At 41.2% G+C, this 13,331-nt stretch overlaps 1 protein-coding gene across 2 annotated transcripts in view; it reads right to left on the bottom strand.

Annotated features, from left to right (window-relative positions):
- Positions 1-4,732: 4,732 nt before the first annotated feature.
- Positions 4,733-13,331, bottom strand: part of FEZ1 (fasciculation and elongation protein zeta 1) — a 50,148-nt gene continuing 41,549 nt past the window's right edge. For both annotated transcript variants that reach the window (XM_070952345.1, XM_070952346.1), the window contains 2 exons: positions 6,496-6,561; positions 4,733-5,070 (listed from right to left, as the gene is read on the bottom strand). In XM_070952345.1, coding sequence (XP_070808446.1) covers positions 5,054-5,070; positions 6,496-6,561 — 83 coding nt within the window. In that variant the 3' untranslated portion in view covers positions 4,733-5,053. The remainder of the gene's footprint in view (positions 5,071-6,495; positions 6,562-13,331) is intronic.

Here is a 13,331-nt window from a genome sequence, read left to right as displayed (position 1 = left end):
GTCCCGTAAATAACCAGGTCCTAAGCCATGGAGCGCTTTAAAGGTGGTAACCAGAACCTTGAAGCGCACCCGGAAGACCACCGGGAGCCAGTGCAGCTCGCGCAGGAGAGGTGTTACATGGGAGCTCCATCCCCTCGGAGACAGTTTGTTGATTTCATTTTGTGCACTGTGCTCAGGAAAATGTCTCCAATGTGCAAAAATGAAAGGGAGGGAGGTCTCAACCAACCTATGAGCTACAATTTGTGGGTCTCTGACTTAAGAAATACATACTGTAACTCCATTTTCCTGACATGAATGTAATTTTCCCTCCCAGAGGGTGGAGGGGAATGCTGACAATGTTTTCAACAGAGAACTAAGGCACCAATAATTTTATTTATAATCTGTGTGTTTTCAAACAATCTGATTCCTTTTTTCTGATGCTGTAATAAGTGGGGCAGAAAGTTTTGCCCTCTAGGGCTTGTCTTCCTTGCTAGCCAAAACTTGTCCAGTGGTTCATACACTTTCCTGTACTGCAAGCCCCACACAAATCTTGAATTTCCAAGATGAAAGTTTTGCCCATTTTACTATTCAACAACATATCCAAGTGTCAGTTCTAAGAATTCCTTTCTCTTTGCTCACAAAACACATTTACCATCTACTCCTTTTTTTTGACTTTTTAAAGCAGAGGTGTCCATCCCTGGCAACTTTCAGACTTGTGGACTTCAACTCCCAGAATTCCCCAGCAAGGAGAGATGGATGGACGGATGGGGAATTTGGGAAATTGAAATCCACAGGTCTTAAAGTTACCAAGGTTGGACACCCCTGCTTTAAAAAGTTGAGAGATTTAAATCAATCACTTTACATTAAGGGTTGAATCAACAATAATTCCTTGAGAATGTATTGGAGTATCAGTGGGCATAAACCAAGCCCCTCCTTCCATTATGGATCCTGATATGGCATGAATGTAATATGTAATTTCATAGAAAATTCATTGTAATTTAGTATTAATTCATGTCCATTTATGATAAAGTGCTACCAGATGAGGTTTTCCAGCTGTATTTCCTTCCTTTTTCCATGTTCTTATTAAAAAGGTTTAGGAATAACAAATAAGGAGAGTCTAAATCCACTGCAGCAAATTCTCTTCCTGGTGTTGTATTTCAGATGTATCTCAGCCAGATGATTGTCTCTAAAGAGGTTCTCTATCCTTAAAGGTCTCTGAAGGCATTAGCCATCTTTAATTACATTCACTTTACAGAAATGAATCTATGCAAACCTGGCATTTCCTTTCCTGCTACCCTGCTCTCCTTGTTATGATTGTCTTATTTATTTTTTGAATGACAACGTGCTCATAAAGTTAATCTTAACCGTGGTTTGAAAGAAGACATCTACTAACCACAAATGATCATAACCACAATGAGTTGATTCTTGCAGTTAAACCTTCAGAAGTTGTGGGAGCTTCATCACTGGAGGCTTTCAAGAAGAGATTGGACTGCCATTTGTCAGAAATGGTGTAGAGTCTCCTGCTTGGGGGGTGAGGGGGTTAGACTAGATAACCTACAAGGTCCCTTCCAACTTTATTAATTTGACCTGGAAATAAAAGCTTCTCATTTTCTCCTTGCACAGCAGCCATATTAGAAGAGCAAACAGAAAAGTGTGGGTGTGTATGCCCACTCTCTTCCCAAGCTGATCCTCATCATGTTAAGCCCAAAGTAACCATGACATCTAAATGCAGCCTGTAGTCTTAAGCATAGTCTTAAATAGGAAGTTGCTTCTCGCTGGGTTTTGAGTTTAAGAGCTCCATAGACAAAGTGTAGTTACACAGATACTGCTGATGTAAATACTTTGAACCTATCCTGCTGTACACTCGTATTCTTGATATAGACTGCATCAATATTCTTTGCTCTATGTACATTCCAAAGCAGTGGTGAAATCTGAACCGGTTTACTACTGATTCTCTGGCTGTGCATGCGCAGTGCGCACCACGCACCAAATGTGAGGTGCGCGCATGCAGTGCATGCCAAAAGTAGGCTTGCAGTAAGCAGAAAAGCGCGTGAGGGGTGATCAGCAGTGGCGCGCAATCTTTTTTTTTTTTACTTTTAAAAACATTGCTTTTAAAAGTAAAAAAACAGCCTCTGACGATCGTGCTGCTCGACTAGGATCGTCAGAGGCTTTTTTTTACCTTTTAAAGGCATTTTTTTTTCTACAACCACTTCGGCCGAAGAGGTTGTAGAAAAAATGCTTTTAAAAGGCTCTGACGATCCCAGCTGAGCCTCACGATCATCAGGGGCTTTTTTTTTTTTAACTTTTAAAAGCATTTTTTCTACAACCTCTTCAGCTGAAAAAAAATGCTTTTAAAAGTAAAAAAAAAAAAAGCCTCTGATGATCACGCGGCTCAGCTGGGCATGGGGGGGGAGCAGGGATTTTTGCTACCAGTTCTCTGAACCACCCGCACCATCGCTACCAGATCAGGCGATCTGGTCCGAATCCCTGTTCCAAAGACTCTTTGCCCAACTGGACTGATGAAACTGCTTGGATGAGCAGCGAAACATCTTAGAGGAGCAAAAAGATTAGTCCAGTTGCAATGATTCAACCTTTGCCTGGATGATTGAGAGACTTCATCCACAACTAGCCCAATCGTTACATTGTTGAGTACAGAAAAGCTCACCACTGTTTGGAGGAAACCCTTGTTCAGACCCTTAAGAACAGGCATATGCCAGCATCAAGGTTAGAGCCAGACCTAATAGCTAAAGCTACAGTCTATCTGGACAAATCACCCCAAAGAAGACACAAGCGGATAGACATTTACAGAGTAAATCAAGGAAAGACTGGTCCAAAATCAAAGATGCAGCTTCATCGGTATACAGGTAGTCCTTGGCTTATGACCCCAACTGAGCCCAAAATTTCTGTTCTTAAGTGAGAATTTGTTAAATGAGTTTTGCCCCTTTTTATGACATTTCTTCCCACAATTGTTAAGTGAATCGCTGCCATTGATAAGCTAGTAACCTGGTGAATTTGGCTTCCCCATTGACTCTGCTTATCAAAAGGTTGCAAAAAGTGATCACATGACCCCAGGAAGCTGCAACGGTCGTAAGTATGAACCAGTTGCCAACCATCTGAATTTTGATCACATGATGATGGGGATGCAGCAAATATCGTAACTGTGAAAAACGATCATAAGTCACTTTTTTCAATGCCGTTGTGACTTTGAACAGTCACTAAATGAACTTGTAAGTCTAGGACCACCTGTACAATGCTAAAGGGAGCATTAACTGAAGCAAGGAAGGTGGTAAAAACATGTCACCGTTGTGGTCCAAAATGTGATGGGAACACAATCTTGTGTCTAGCCTGGGCTTATTTTCAGCAGCCAAATTAATCTCTAAGAAGGATGTCACTTCCTATAATGAAAAGGCCCTACCAGGTGCACTTCAGAAAGCCATAATAAAGGTCAGCCATAGCACGATGTATGCAGTACTTCATTACAGCTTTGTTTTACGATGCCATAAATTTTGTCAAATCTTTTCCTGGGGGCTGGCAGGAGAGGTAGCAAAGGCTTAGTGTACAGCTTCCTTTGGGATCTTCAGCCAGGACTCATTAAAAATTAGCCTGCTAATTTGCATATCTGCTGTTTGGAAGCCAACATGAATATGCCTAGAAGCTCTTTGACTGGCCCCTTCAGAATTTTTTTTTAAAAGATGAACTAAATGGATAGGATCTTGTGCAACAACAGGCATACAGCTTCATTCGATAATACTAGAGCAGCAGGGAGACAAGGTTGGAATCAAGAAGACGATAAAATACAAATGACAAACCATCATTTTTCTCATCCCAGAAAGCTAAATAATGCAATGCAGCTTTCCCCCAAAAGAAGATACAAGTGGATAGAATTTACAGAGTAAATCAATGAAGGATTGGAATAAAATCAAAGTTGCACCTTCATCAATATACAATGTTAAAGGGAGCATTAATTGAAGCAAAGGAGGTGGCCCAAGCATGTCACTATGTCAGTATTGTGAGCCAAACGGTGAGGGGCACACAATCTTAATGTCTACTCTGGACTTACTTTCAGCAGCAGAATTAATCTCCAAGAAGGATGTCACTTTATATAATGTGAACCTATAATGACACTTTTCTCTCTTTCTTGCTCTCTCTCTCTCTCTCTCTCTCTCTCTCTCTCTCTCTCTCTCTCACACACACACACACACACACACACACACACACACACACCAACCTTTCCCAACCTGGTTCTCTTCAGCATATGTCCATGCTGGCTTGAGAATCTGGTTGTCAAAGTCCAATACATTAGTGAGGCATCACTTGGAGAGGAAACACATACACACAAACTCATCTGGACATGCCAGCCTTGGGGAAATGAGAAGTTGCTCCTTGTCCAGCCAAACAGACCATGGTACCAAATAGGAACAATAGGTTCTTCACTCAGATTCCGCACAAGGTGAACAAAAGGAAGTATCTTTTTTCTCCTAGCACAGTCTGGAAGTGAAGCAGCTCCCTTGATTCCTACGCTCCAACATTTTAAGTGTTCTACAAATTAAATATTGGATTGGTTTCTCTTCTCACTGATATCTGGGAATCTATTTTCTGCATAGCGTGTGCTAAACAAAATCATCTTTTTACCCAAATCGAAATGAATTTGTTTGTAGCAGAAAGGAAACTTTTCCTCCCAGCAATAAAATTTTCGAGAAATATGACAACTTTTTAATTAAATGAAAGTTTTATTTCAGTATTCAAATTAGTCTCATAACTGCTTGGGGGAAGGGGGAAGGAGGGTACATGGAATAAAGCAATGCCCGCCCTCCAAGACGGAGGTGGCAAAAGAGAGAAGAGGGGGAGAAGAGAGTGGGGGAACGCGCATCCCTTGCCTTCACTCATGCATTCAATGTTGACTATGACTAGAAACCAACAGTGAAGGATAGAATTTCACTCGTATTTAACCCCAGTTAATGCTATACATCTTAAATACACAATTCAGAAGTGTACATTATGTCATGCAGTCCTGTGATGGAATGACACCCTGGCCTGATCTCCTGTTGTCTTCATGATGCTCAGAATGTGGAGCTTAGGTAGGACAGAGAACTGGAAGAAGGGAAAGAAAGGAAATTCAGTGTATGGAATTCTTCAGTCCAATGGATTCTGGTTTTACTGCTAAGAGCATAAACTTAATAAAAATCATTAAAATGTTCTCAACAGTTCACTTCTTTAGTTGCTATGGCTGAAGACAATCACTGTTGAGGGCAGTGCATCTTCTACCTACTTTCCTTCAAATTAGTACAAGGAAATTAGATTCATCCAGACTCAGTTCCCGGCTGCATTAATTCAGGCAGTGTATATTGATGAGAAAATACCAGCGCCCCTTGCATATACACCTGATAGCAGACAGCGGAACTCTTTTTATTGTTGTTGAGCTCTCACAATGTCCCAATTATACTGTAAGTGTGTGCGTGTGTTTAATCTACTTTAACTTCAATACTCTTCATTCAAGCCTAAACTTGGGTGAAACTGTTGTTCCTGTTTCTATGAATAGCTACTTTAAGCTGTGGAACCATTTGTATTCCCTAAACTTGGTTGTTTTCCTGCAGATGTTTGATTATCCAACTAGGTAATATCATCAGTGCTAGAAGAGAATGAGGTTTGTGGAGAGGAAGGAGGACGACTGTGGGGTCCTTGGTGCTCTCATGGTTGTTTTCTTGCAGATGTTTCATTACCCAACTAAGTATCATCATCAGTGCTAGAAGGGAGTGGGTTTGCTCTCAACAGCCTAACCAGGGAGCAACCAAGAAAAAAACAATATTCCCCCCAGCACTGAGAGGGTAAGCAACAGAGAACAAACTCCACTCCCTTATGATGTTCCCTACTGGGTCATGAAATCTCTGCAAGAAAACAACCAAGCTCAGAGAGCACCTCAGAGAGGACTCCACAGCTCCATCTTGAATTGCAGATATTTTCTTCTCCTGGAGCTACTATAAGCACTACTAATAAATCGAGAAGGCCCAAGACCATCAAAAAAGCAAATTCAGTCCTTGAAACATGACTTCCATTGTTAAAACTTGTTCAACAAAATGTACATATTTTTAAAAAGACATACATTCATTTTATTGAATTCATGTCTATATAGGGCAGTTTAATAAAAAAAAACAGTGATCTGCAGGAACAGATCATCAGCTCAAGCATGTTTGCTTAACAAAGTTATACACCAAGGAGAAAAAGAAACTCCGCAAACTAATTATTGCTAAGCATCCTAATATGAGGGCTAGAAAACTGTAGGACATAAGATGCAGCCCAGACTGAGAAAGACGTAAGTGGTGTCATCTTTTCTTTTGGCCTCTGTAGGAAAGGCTGCATATTCAGTGCCAGATGACTCCAGTGAAAGCTTTGGATATCAATTTTTAAAAATCTAAGAAAGATTTCTGCGTTGCAGAATAATTTCTGCTGAATCAAGGAGATAAGATTAGTGGACCCATCATCTAACTCTGCAGCTGATTCTTCTGTTCCTACTCTTACCTTTTAAAATGTAGTCAGTCAGCAGTGTAGGGACTTTTTCGTTGTCTTCCTTCATGGCAAAGAGAACTGAGGAAACAAGTTGGGGCAAAAATCATTAGTGAGTCCTGTTTATGAGTTGTTTCTCTTTTTAACCTGCCTGGGCACTGAAACATCAACTATTCCCCTGCCACATTTACTCTACCTTCCACAACCAATCCTTATATGCCAAGTGAGGCAAGGAGCAAGATAGCACCCCATCAGTTCCAGATATGGAAGCAAACCAGACTTATATTCAGATCTTCTGCAACTTGCCAATGTTCTGGACTACTTGAGACACAGGAGCTAATTTGGAGAGTCCAGAATTATGGAACCCATAGCTCTGGCTTGTATTCAATTTTATTTATTGATTAGCCCTTTGGGCCATATCAAGTGCAGAATTACAAAGACAAATCATTACAAAGGTTTGGTAAAACAAATTAAGTAAGATTGGAATAACTCGCAATTAAAATACAATTAGAATAAAATACGATCTAAAATAAAATCGGGATAAAATACAATAATTTAAAGTACCATTTAAATATAATTAAAATTATATTATAATGTCGCCCCTGCATCTACCCAATCAGTGTTAACTGCTATTAAAATTACATTGTTAGATCAAGTGGTCATTCTTACAATCTACCGCATTTTGCTGCACCAACTTTGCCCTCCTTTCCATCAACTTTACCACAAATTTAGCAATCCATTTTACCAACTGCAAGTTGGAACCTAACAAACAATATCGCAAAAAGTGCTCTTTAGACTTAGGGGTGCTGTTATAAAAGATCCTGCCCAGTTGATGTTCCCTCAGGTCTGAATATAGGGGGCAATCAAAAATTACGTGGGACGTTGTTTCGACTTCCCCCGTCCCACATAGACAGACCCTTTCCCTTACAGGAATACCCTTATATCTACCCCAGAGCATATTTGTTCCAAGTTGGTCCAACCTCAATTTTGTAAAGAATCTTCTCAGGATGGGAAACAAAGGCACAGCTAAATATTTTTCTATTTTGAAAATTTGTTTATTGGCTGATAACCAGGGGCAAACTTTTACTGCTGTCACCTGTGCAATATCCGATTGGGCACTTATGTCCTTAAATCTCTGTGCAATCCAATTTCGGATCTGCCTGTAGTCGTACTGCTGCCAATTTAAAGGGATACCAGAGCTAGATACCTGCTTCAGAACTCTTGATAACCAGTTATTTTTATTACTTGAGATAATCTGCTCCTTTAGCGCTAATTTTGGTAACCTCCCTTCCTCCATCTCGATTATTCTCAACCAATAATAAACAGTCTTCAACAAGGCCCTAGTGCTAGTCACATGGACTCCTGTTTCTGCCCTTACTACACATGCTGGGGTTCCGGGGGACACTGCCAAAATTCTCCTCAGGAACTTATTTTGAGGAGTTTCCAGCCCAGGCAGCTTAACTGACCCCCATATTTCTGCCCCATAGGTAAGTACTGGTTCAATTTTCGCCTGGAAGACCTTTAGCACTGGGATTAATGAAGATGGAGTTTTCTCTAAAATAAGTTTGTTTAATTGAGCCATCCGAGCCATGGCCTTCCGAGCTCCGGCTTTTACCTGCTTATTCCATTTGCCATTTGTCTGAAATACTAGCCCTAAATAGGTAAATGACTGAACTTGTTCTATTCTTCTGTCATTTAAAACCCATCTCCTCATATTTTGTTGCCTGCTAAATATCATTACCTTTGATTTCTCTATATTAATTGTCAGGCGATTTTTTATACAATATGCTGCCAACCTCCCAAGTGACCTTCGTAGCCCCACCTGTGAGGCCGACAACAAAATTATATCATCGGCATATAACAAGCAATTGACCTGTCTTGTTCCTATACTAGGCCCATGGAGTGATGTATCTTCCAGACATTTTGGGAGGTCATTTAAATATAAGTTAAAAAGTGTTGGAGCTAAAATGCAACCTTGTCTGACGCCCTTTTTTAATGGGATTGCATTTGTTACCGATCCTGACCTATTCACTCGAACTCTTACTTGGGTTTCCGTGTATAACAGTCGAATTAAATATAACAATTTATCCCATAAAATTTTTCTATCAATTGTATCAAAGGCTGCCTTCAAATCTATGAATGCCACATACAGAGGTTTTTTCCAAGACTTAAACTTTGTTATTAGATGGTCCAGCACAAAACAATTATCCATAGTAGATCTTCTGCTCCTGAAACCTGACTGCTCTTCAGCTAAGATATTATTTCTCATTATCCAGTCCTCTAATTTATGAAGCAAGTGCTTAGCATAAATTTTTGCTGAAATATCGATTAGACTAATTAATCGAAAATTATCTGGGTTATCTCTAGAGCCTTTTTTATGTAAGGGGATAATTATTGATGAACGCCAACTGGCAGGAATTTGCCCTGTTCTATTGATAAAAGTAAAGAGACCTGCCAGGACAGGCGCCCACCAGGCTATGTTATCTTTAAATAACGATGCCGGGAGCGCATCCTGTCCTGGAGCTTTGTTTGTCTTCAGGGAGGAGATTAAACTCCTCACCTCTGTGATTGACACTTCTTCCCACTGCGGTAAGGCTTCATATTCCTGTATCAAGCTCGGAGAGGATATAAGCTCATCAGAGCTTTCCGCTGCTGCTGGCGTGGCCAAATGCTTCTCCCATCTTTCTGCACTAATGTTTGGGTCACTTATTAGTTTTCTATCTCTAATAATTTTTGAGACCTCCAACCAGAATAGTGTGGGTGAGGCCAGCTTTGCTGCCTGTTCTAGACCAGCCCATAAGTTGTCAATATAGGAGGCCTTTTTTCTCTTCAGTAGTTGTTTATATTTCTGCCTTATGGTAATATACTCCTTCTGTAGTTCCATGTTTGGGCTGATTGAGTATCTCCTAAGTGATTTCCTAAGCTGTTTTTTCTTTTCCTTACAGTCATTATCAAACCATGTTGAGTAACTGGAATCAGACTGGCCCATTGGCTTGGTAGTCATGGAAAAATGCTTCAATTTATGGCATATTTCCGCAAAACAAACTATAGGCTCTTGTTCACCCGTACTGTTTGCGCATATATGCGCTAAGGCTTCCATACATGGTGAAATCATGAATTCAGTCACTGCTTTGCTATCAACCCTCTTCCATGTTAATCTTCTCTCTTGGGCTATTTCTAAGTTGAGGCCTATTTGTTGGATTGTTTGATTCCTTTTCCTTAAATCTGAAGGGATTGCCAGGGACGTCGCAATCGGGAGGTGATCACTTTCTGGCCTTGGTAACGTCAAGACCGAAGTTGCCCCTGCTACTAGGCTGTGAGAGACACAAAAATAATCAATAGAACTACATGCCTTGGGGCCAAAAAAAGTTATGGGGTACCTTCTGAGCTCCGAGTACTGGCCTACAATTTGGAGGTTACAGTTGTATACCATAGTTAGAAATTTCCCCCCATCTTTGTTCTTTTTCCTGTCTTGGGAGACCCATGATCGTTGGTTATGTAAATATCCCTCTGGAATTGTACCGTTTTCAATAAAAGGTTCCAACGAGGGACCCACACGCACATTAAAGTCTCCTGCCAAAATTAGAGGTGTATTTATGAATTTTTTCCGTATATCTAATATTTTTACCTCTAGAGCCTCCCACAAATCCCCCATTGCTGGGTTGACGTACACATTTGCAAATATCATTGACTTCCCTTCATATGCCAAATGGATTGCTTGAAAAAATAGAGGGCCATCCTCCAAGCATATCTCATTTCCCTTCCATCCTAGTTCAGCTTTTACCAAGATGCCCAATCCTCCAGAGGCTCTTCCTTTTTTAGCTACTCTCTTTGCTGGCAGTTGCCAAATATTAAACCCGGGGAGCTCAATTGGGGTCTCATCGCTGCTAACCCATGTCTCCTGCAAGGCAATTACATGGTACCTATTTAAAAATTTAATACAGTCATCTGTGCACCAACTTCCTCTCCATCCTGCCACATTCCAAGAGAGGAAGTGCACTCTTGAAGGACGTGGTTGCTCGCTATTTCCTAGTCAGGCTTCTTGGATAATCTCTCCTACCCCTCCTCCCTCATTTACACACACACACCCATTTAATCGCCTGAGTTCAATAGAAGTCTGTTTGGGCGTCGTTGCACTGCCTGTTACTTTCGGACTTGCAGGTCCATGGGCTCTATTAATCTCTGCCTCCACGGTAAATGATTTTGCATGAGGCACCACGTTTGTGTCGTTTCTTGGTATCATCTTTGCCACTAAGGGGGATTGGGGGATTCCTTCCTGGGTGCCTTCCATCTCCAATGTTTGTCCCACAACACTTTGTGTTATCAAATCTACTGTCTCTGGTACCTTGTGGTGTATAGACATCAGGCTTCCTGGGTTTATAGGCTGCTGACTCTCCGGAGCTGCATCATGCCTTGAAGGGGGTAGAGCTATCGACGCTAAAGGAGTGGCAGAGGAAATAGTCTGCTTCAGCAGCTTCCTTGTCTCTTTAAGTTTTTTAAGTACTTCTTGCTGCTCCATTTGTGAAAGTGAGGAAAAAGTTTCCAAACAGGCAGAATCGAATGTCTCATCTTGTACCAAGCCAATTGAAGGACGTTTCACTTCAGCTGGGTCCAAAACCCTAACCGACATTTCCTCTGTAACGCTAAATCTCCTCCCTACCTCGGCCAGCCTGCTTTCCCTATTCAGTCCACTTTCCCAAACAGCTGTCCCATGCACTGCCACACTCTCCCTAGGGGCTCTCTGAATTAGCGGGATGACCTCACCACTAGAAAAAACTCGGGTAGGTAAAATTTGATAATAAGCCAAGAATCCTCTCATTCGCATAAGAAGGCTTGGGAAGAGCTGTTGTTTGAACTTAAAAAGAATTCTGAAATAATTATCACGTTGTGGAAGATGTTCATATGCTGCCAAATCTACTGCCCCCTTGTCACACCGAATAAGCTGTGACAAAGAGGTCACTATCTGTCTTTTTGAAGACCATCTACCCACATTTATCTCAGAATTATATATATTCAATACAATCTGCTCCTTCAATAATCGCCTGTTTCGCCCCCCACTCCTGTACCGTGGGATTTCAGGTCCAACCAGCTCACCATCTCTTGCTTTTTTTCCATGCTTACAGTCAATATATTGTCCGGTTGTTCTTTCCCTCGGTTGCACCATCTGGCCGGGTCGTTCTGTCTGACAGCCAGTTGAACATACCTGCGGCTTTTTCGTCTGTGCCGCAGCAATAAAATTGATCACAGAGTCCAACTTTAAACGCACCTCTACAAATTGGTCAAAAATGGCCAAGACTGTCTGAGAAGTGAGCATACTGTGTCGGCTAATGAAATCCCTTGTACTAACATTTAGCTGGTTTTCAAGTCCTGAAGCTAATTCACTATGGTTGTAAAACTCCGACTCTAAGCCCTTGTCCCGGCCTGGAGCCGATTCACCCAAAGTTGCTGAGTCATTTGTCATCAAATTATGCAGAGGGGTTTGCAAGCTTCCCAGCTGACTTCCTGATTGATTCTCCTCTGCCTGCAATTCCCACTCCAGGGGGGAATCCCCAAACAATGCCAAAACATCACGGCTAACCGGCAGGGAAAGGGGGGAGGATGCACGACCCACTGTTGAGTGCAAAGGCTGGCAAAATCCATCAATCTTCTGTTGCTTTTGAGGATTGGTTCCACCTTCCTTACTGTTTGGAGAGCAATATGCCATCTTTCTTTTCTTCCCCTTGGGAGAGGCCATCCAGACTCCAGTCAAACACAACTGCAAAGGTTCTTCCCTGGGGCAAATCAGTCGCTATATGAATAAGCCACAGTCAGGATCTTAGGTTGTCTGAGCACTGGATGACTGCCATGGATAGCTGGTTTGCTTAGTAGGGAAGACTTACTTCCTCTCATTCACTAAATGCTTCACCAGCTGGAGTAAAAGCTGAGGTAAAAAGCCGGGATAAAAAGTGAACCTTTCGAATAGTAAAATTAACAGCTAAAAGTTAAAAAGTTAAAAATTAAAATTGAGAGTTAAAAATTAAAAATAAAAATAGAGAATAAAAAGTAAAAAGGGGAAATAAAGGTTAAAATTGATTTAAAAGTTAAAAGAGTATTTTAAAAGGATTTAAAAGGGATAAAAATAGAGAGTAAAAAGGAGAGCAGGCACAAAGCTGCTACTCAATCCAGAGAGTTCTGATGACATTGCAGCTCTGGCTTGTAACTACAAATCATTTGGGAAATAGCCCTATTCCTACAGCATTTGGCACTTAAGATGAGTCCTTCACTTTATTGGTCCTGTTTTAAGAAGATCTGAATTTCAGAATTGCACAGAATCACACAGAAGGCCCTAAATGCCATCAAGCAAGCAGAAACATATTTTATGCATTTTAGATCAAGACAGGGATACCAAAGTTAGAAACGGCTGGCATAGAAAAAGAGGGGAAAGAGGCCAGGGCAGGTTGCCCTGTGTTTTGCACAGTTGTAGGTCTGTGTTGAATTGCAGAGCTGCCTGGTGTTAATGTGACAGTTACCAGATGTTGTTAAAGGAAAGCTATTAAAGGCCTGTGCTGTAAAGATATTCTATGATCCCATCAAGGTTCTTAGCACAATGGTTAATTTCAATCACTGGCAAAACTTAACACAGCCTTCTCTGCTCTTAGCTACAGGGAGACTGCAAACACACTTTGGGGCATGTTGGTTGGAATTCTGGAAGCAGCAGTCCCAGTAGTTTGAATTTGGTTTTTACAATAAGACATGGGCAATGAACTCAATCCAGAAATAGGAAAGGCTACCATTTTCTTTTCTTTTTTTTTATTGAAAAAGTTTTACAAATACAGATTTTCCCCCTTCCCCCCCCCCATTTTCCTCCCTAG

Source organism: Pituophis catenifer, unplaced genomic scaffold (assembly GCF_029215685.1).
Source record: "Pituophis catenifer annectens isolate HBS135680 unplaced genomic scaffold, rPitCat1.0.hap2 SCAF_12, whole genome shotgun sequence".
Taxonomy (NCBI): Eukaryota; Metazoa; Chordata; class Lepidosauria; order Squamata; family Colubridae; genus Pituophis; species Pituophis catenifer.
Note: the sequence above shows the minus strand (reverse complement) of the source record. Positions and strands in the feature narration are given on the sequence as shown.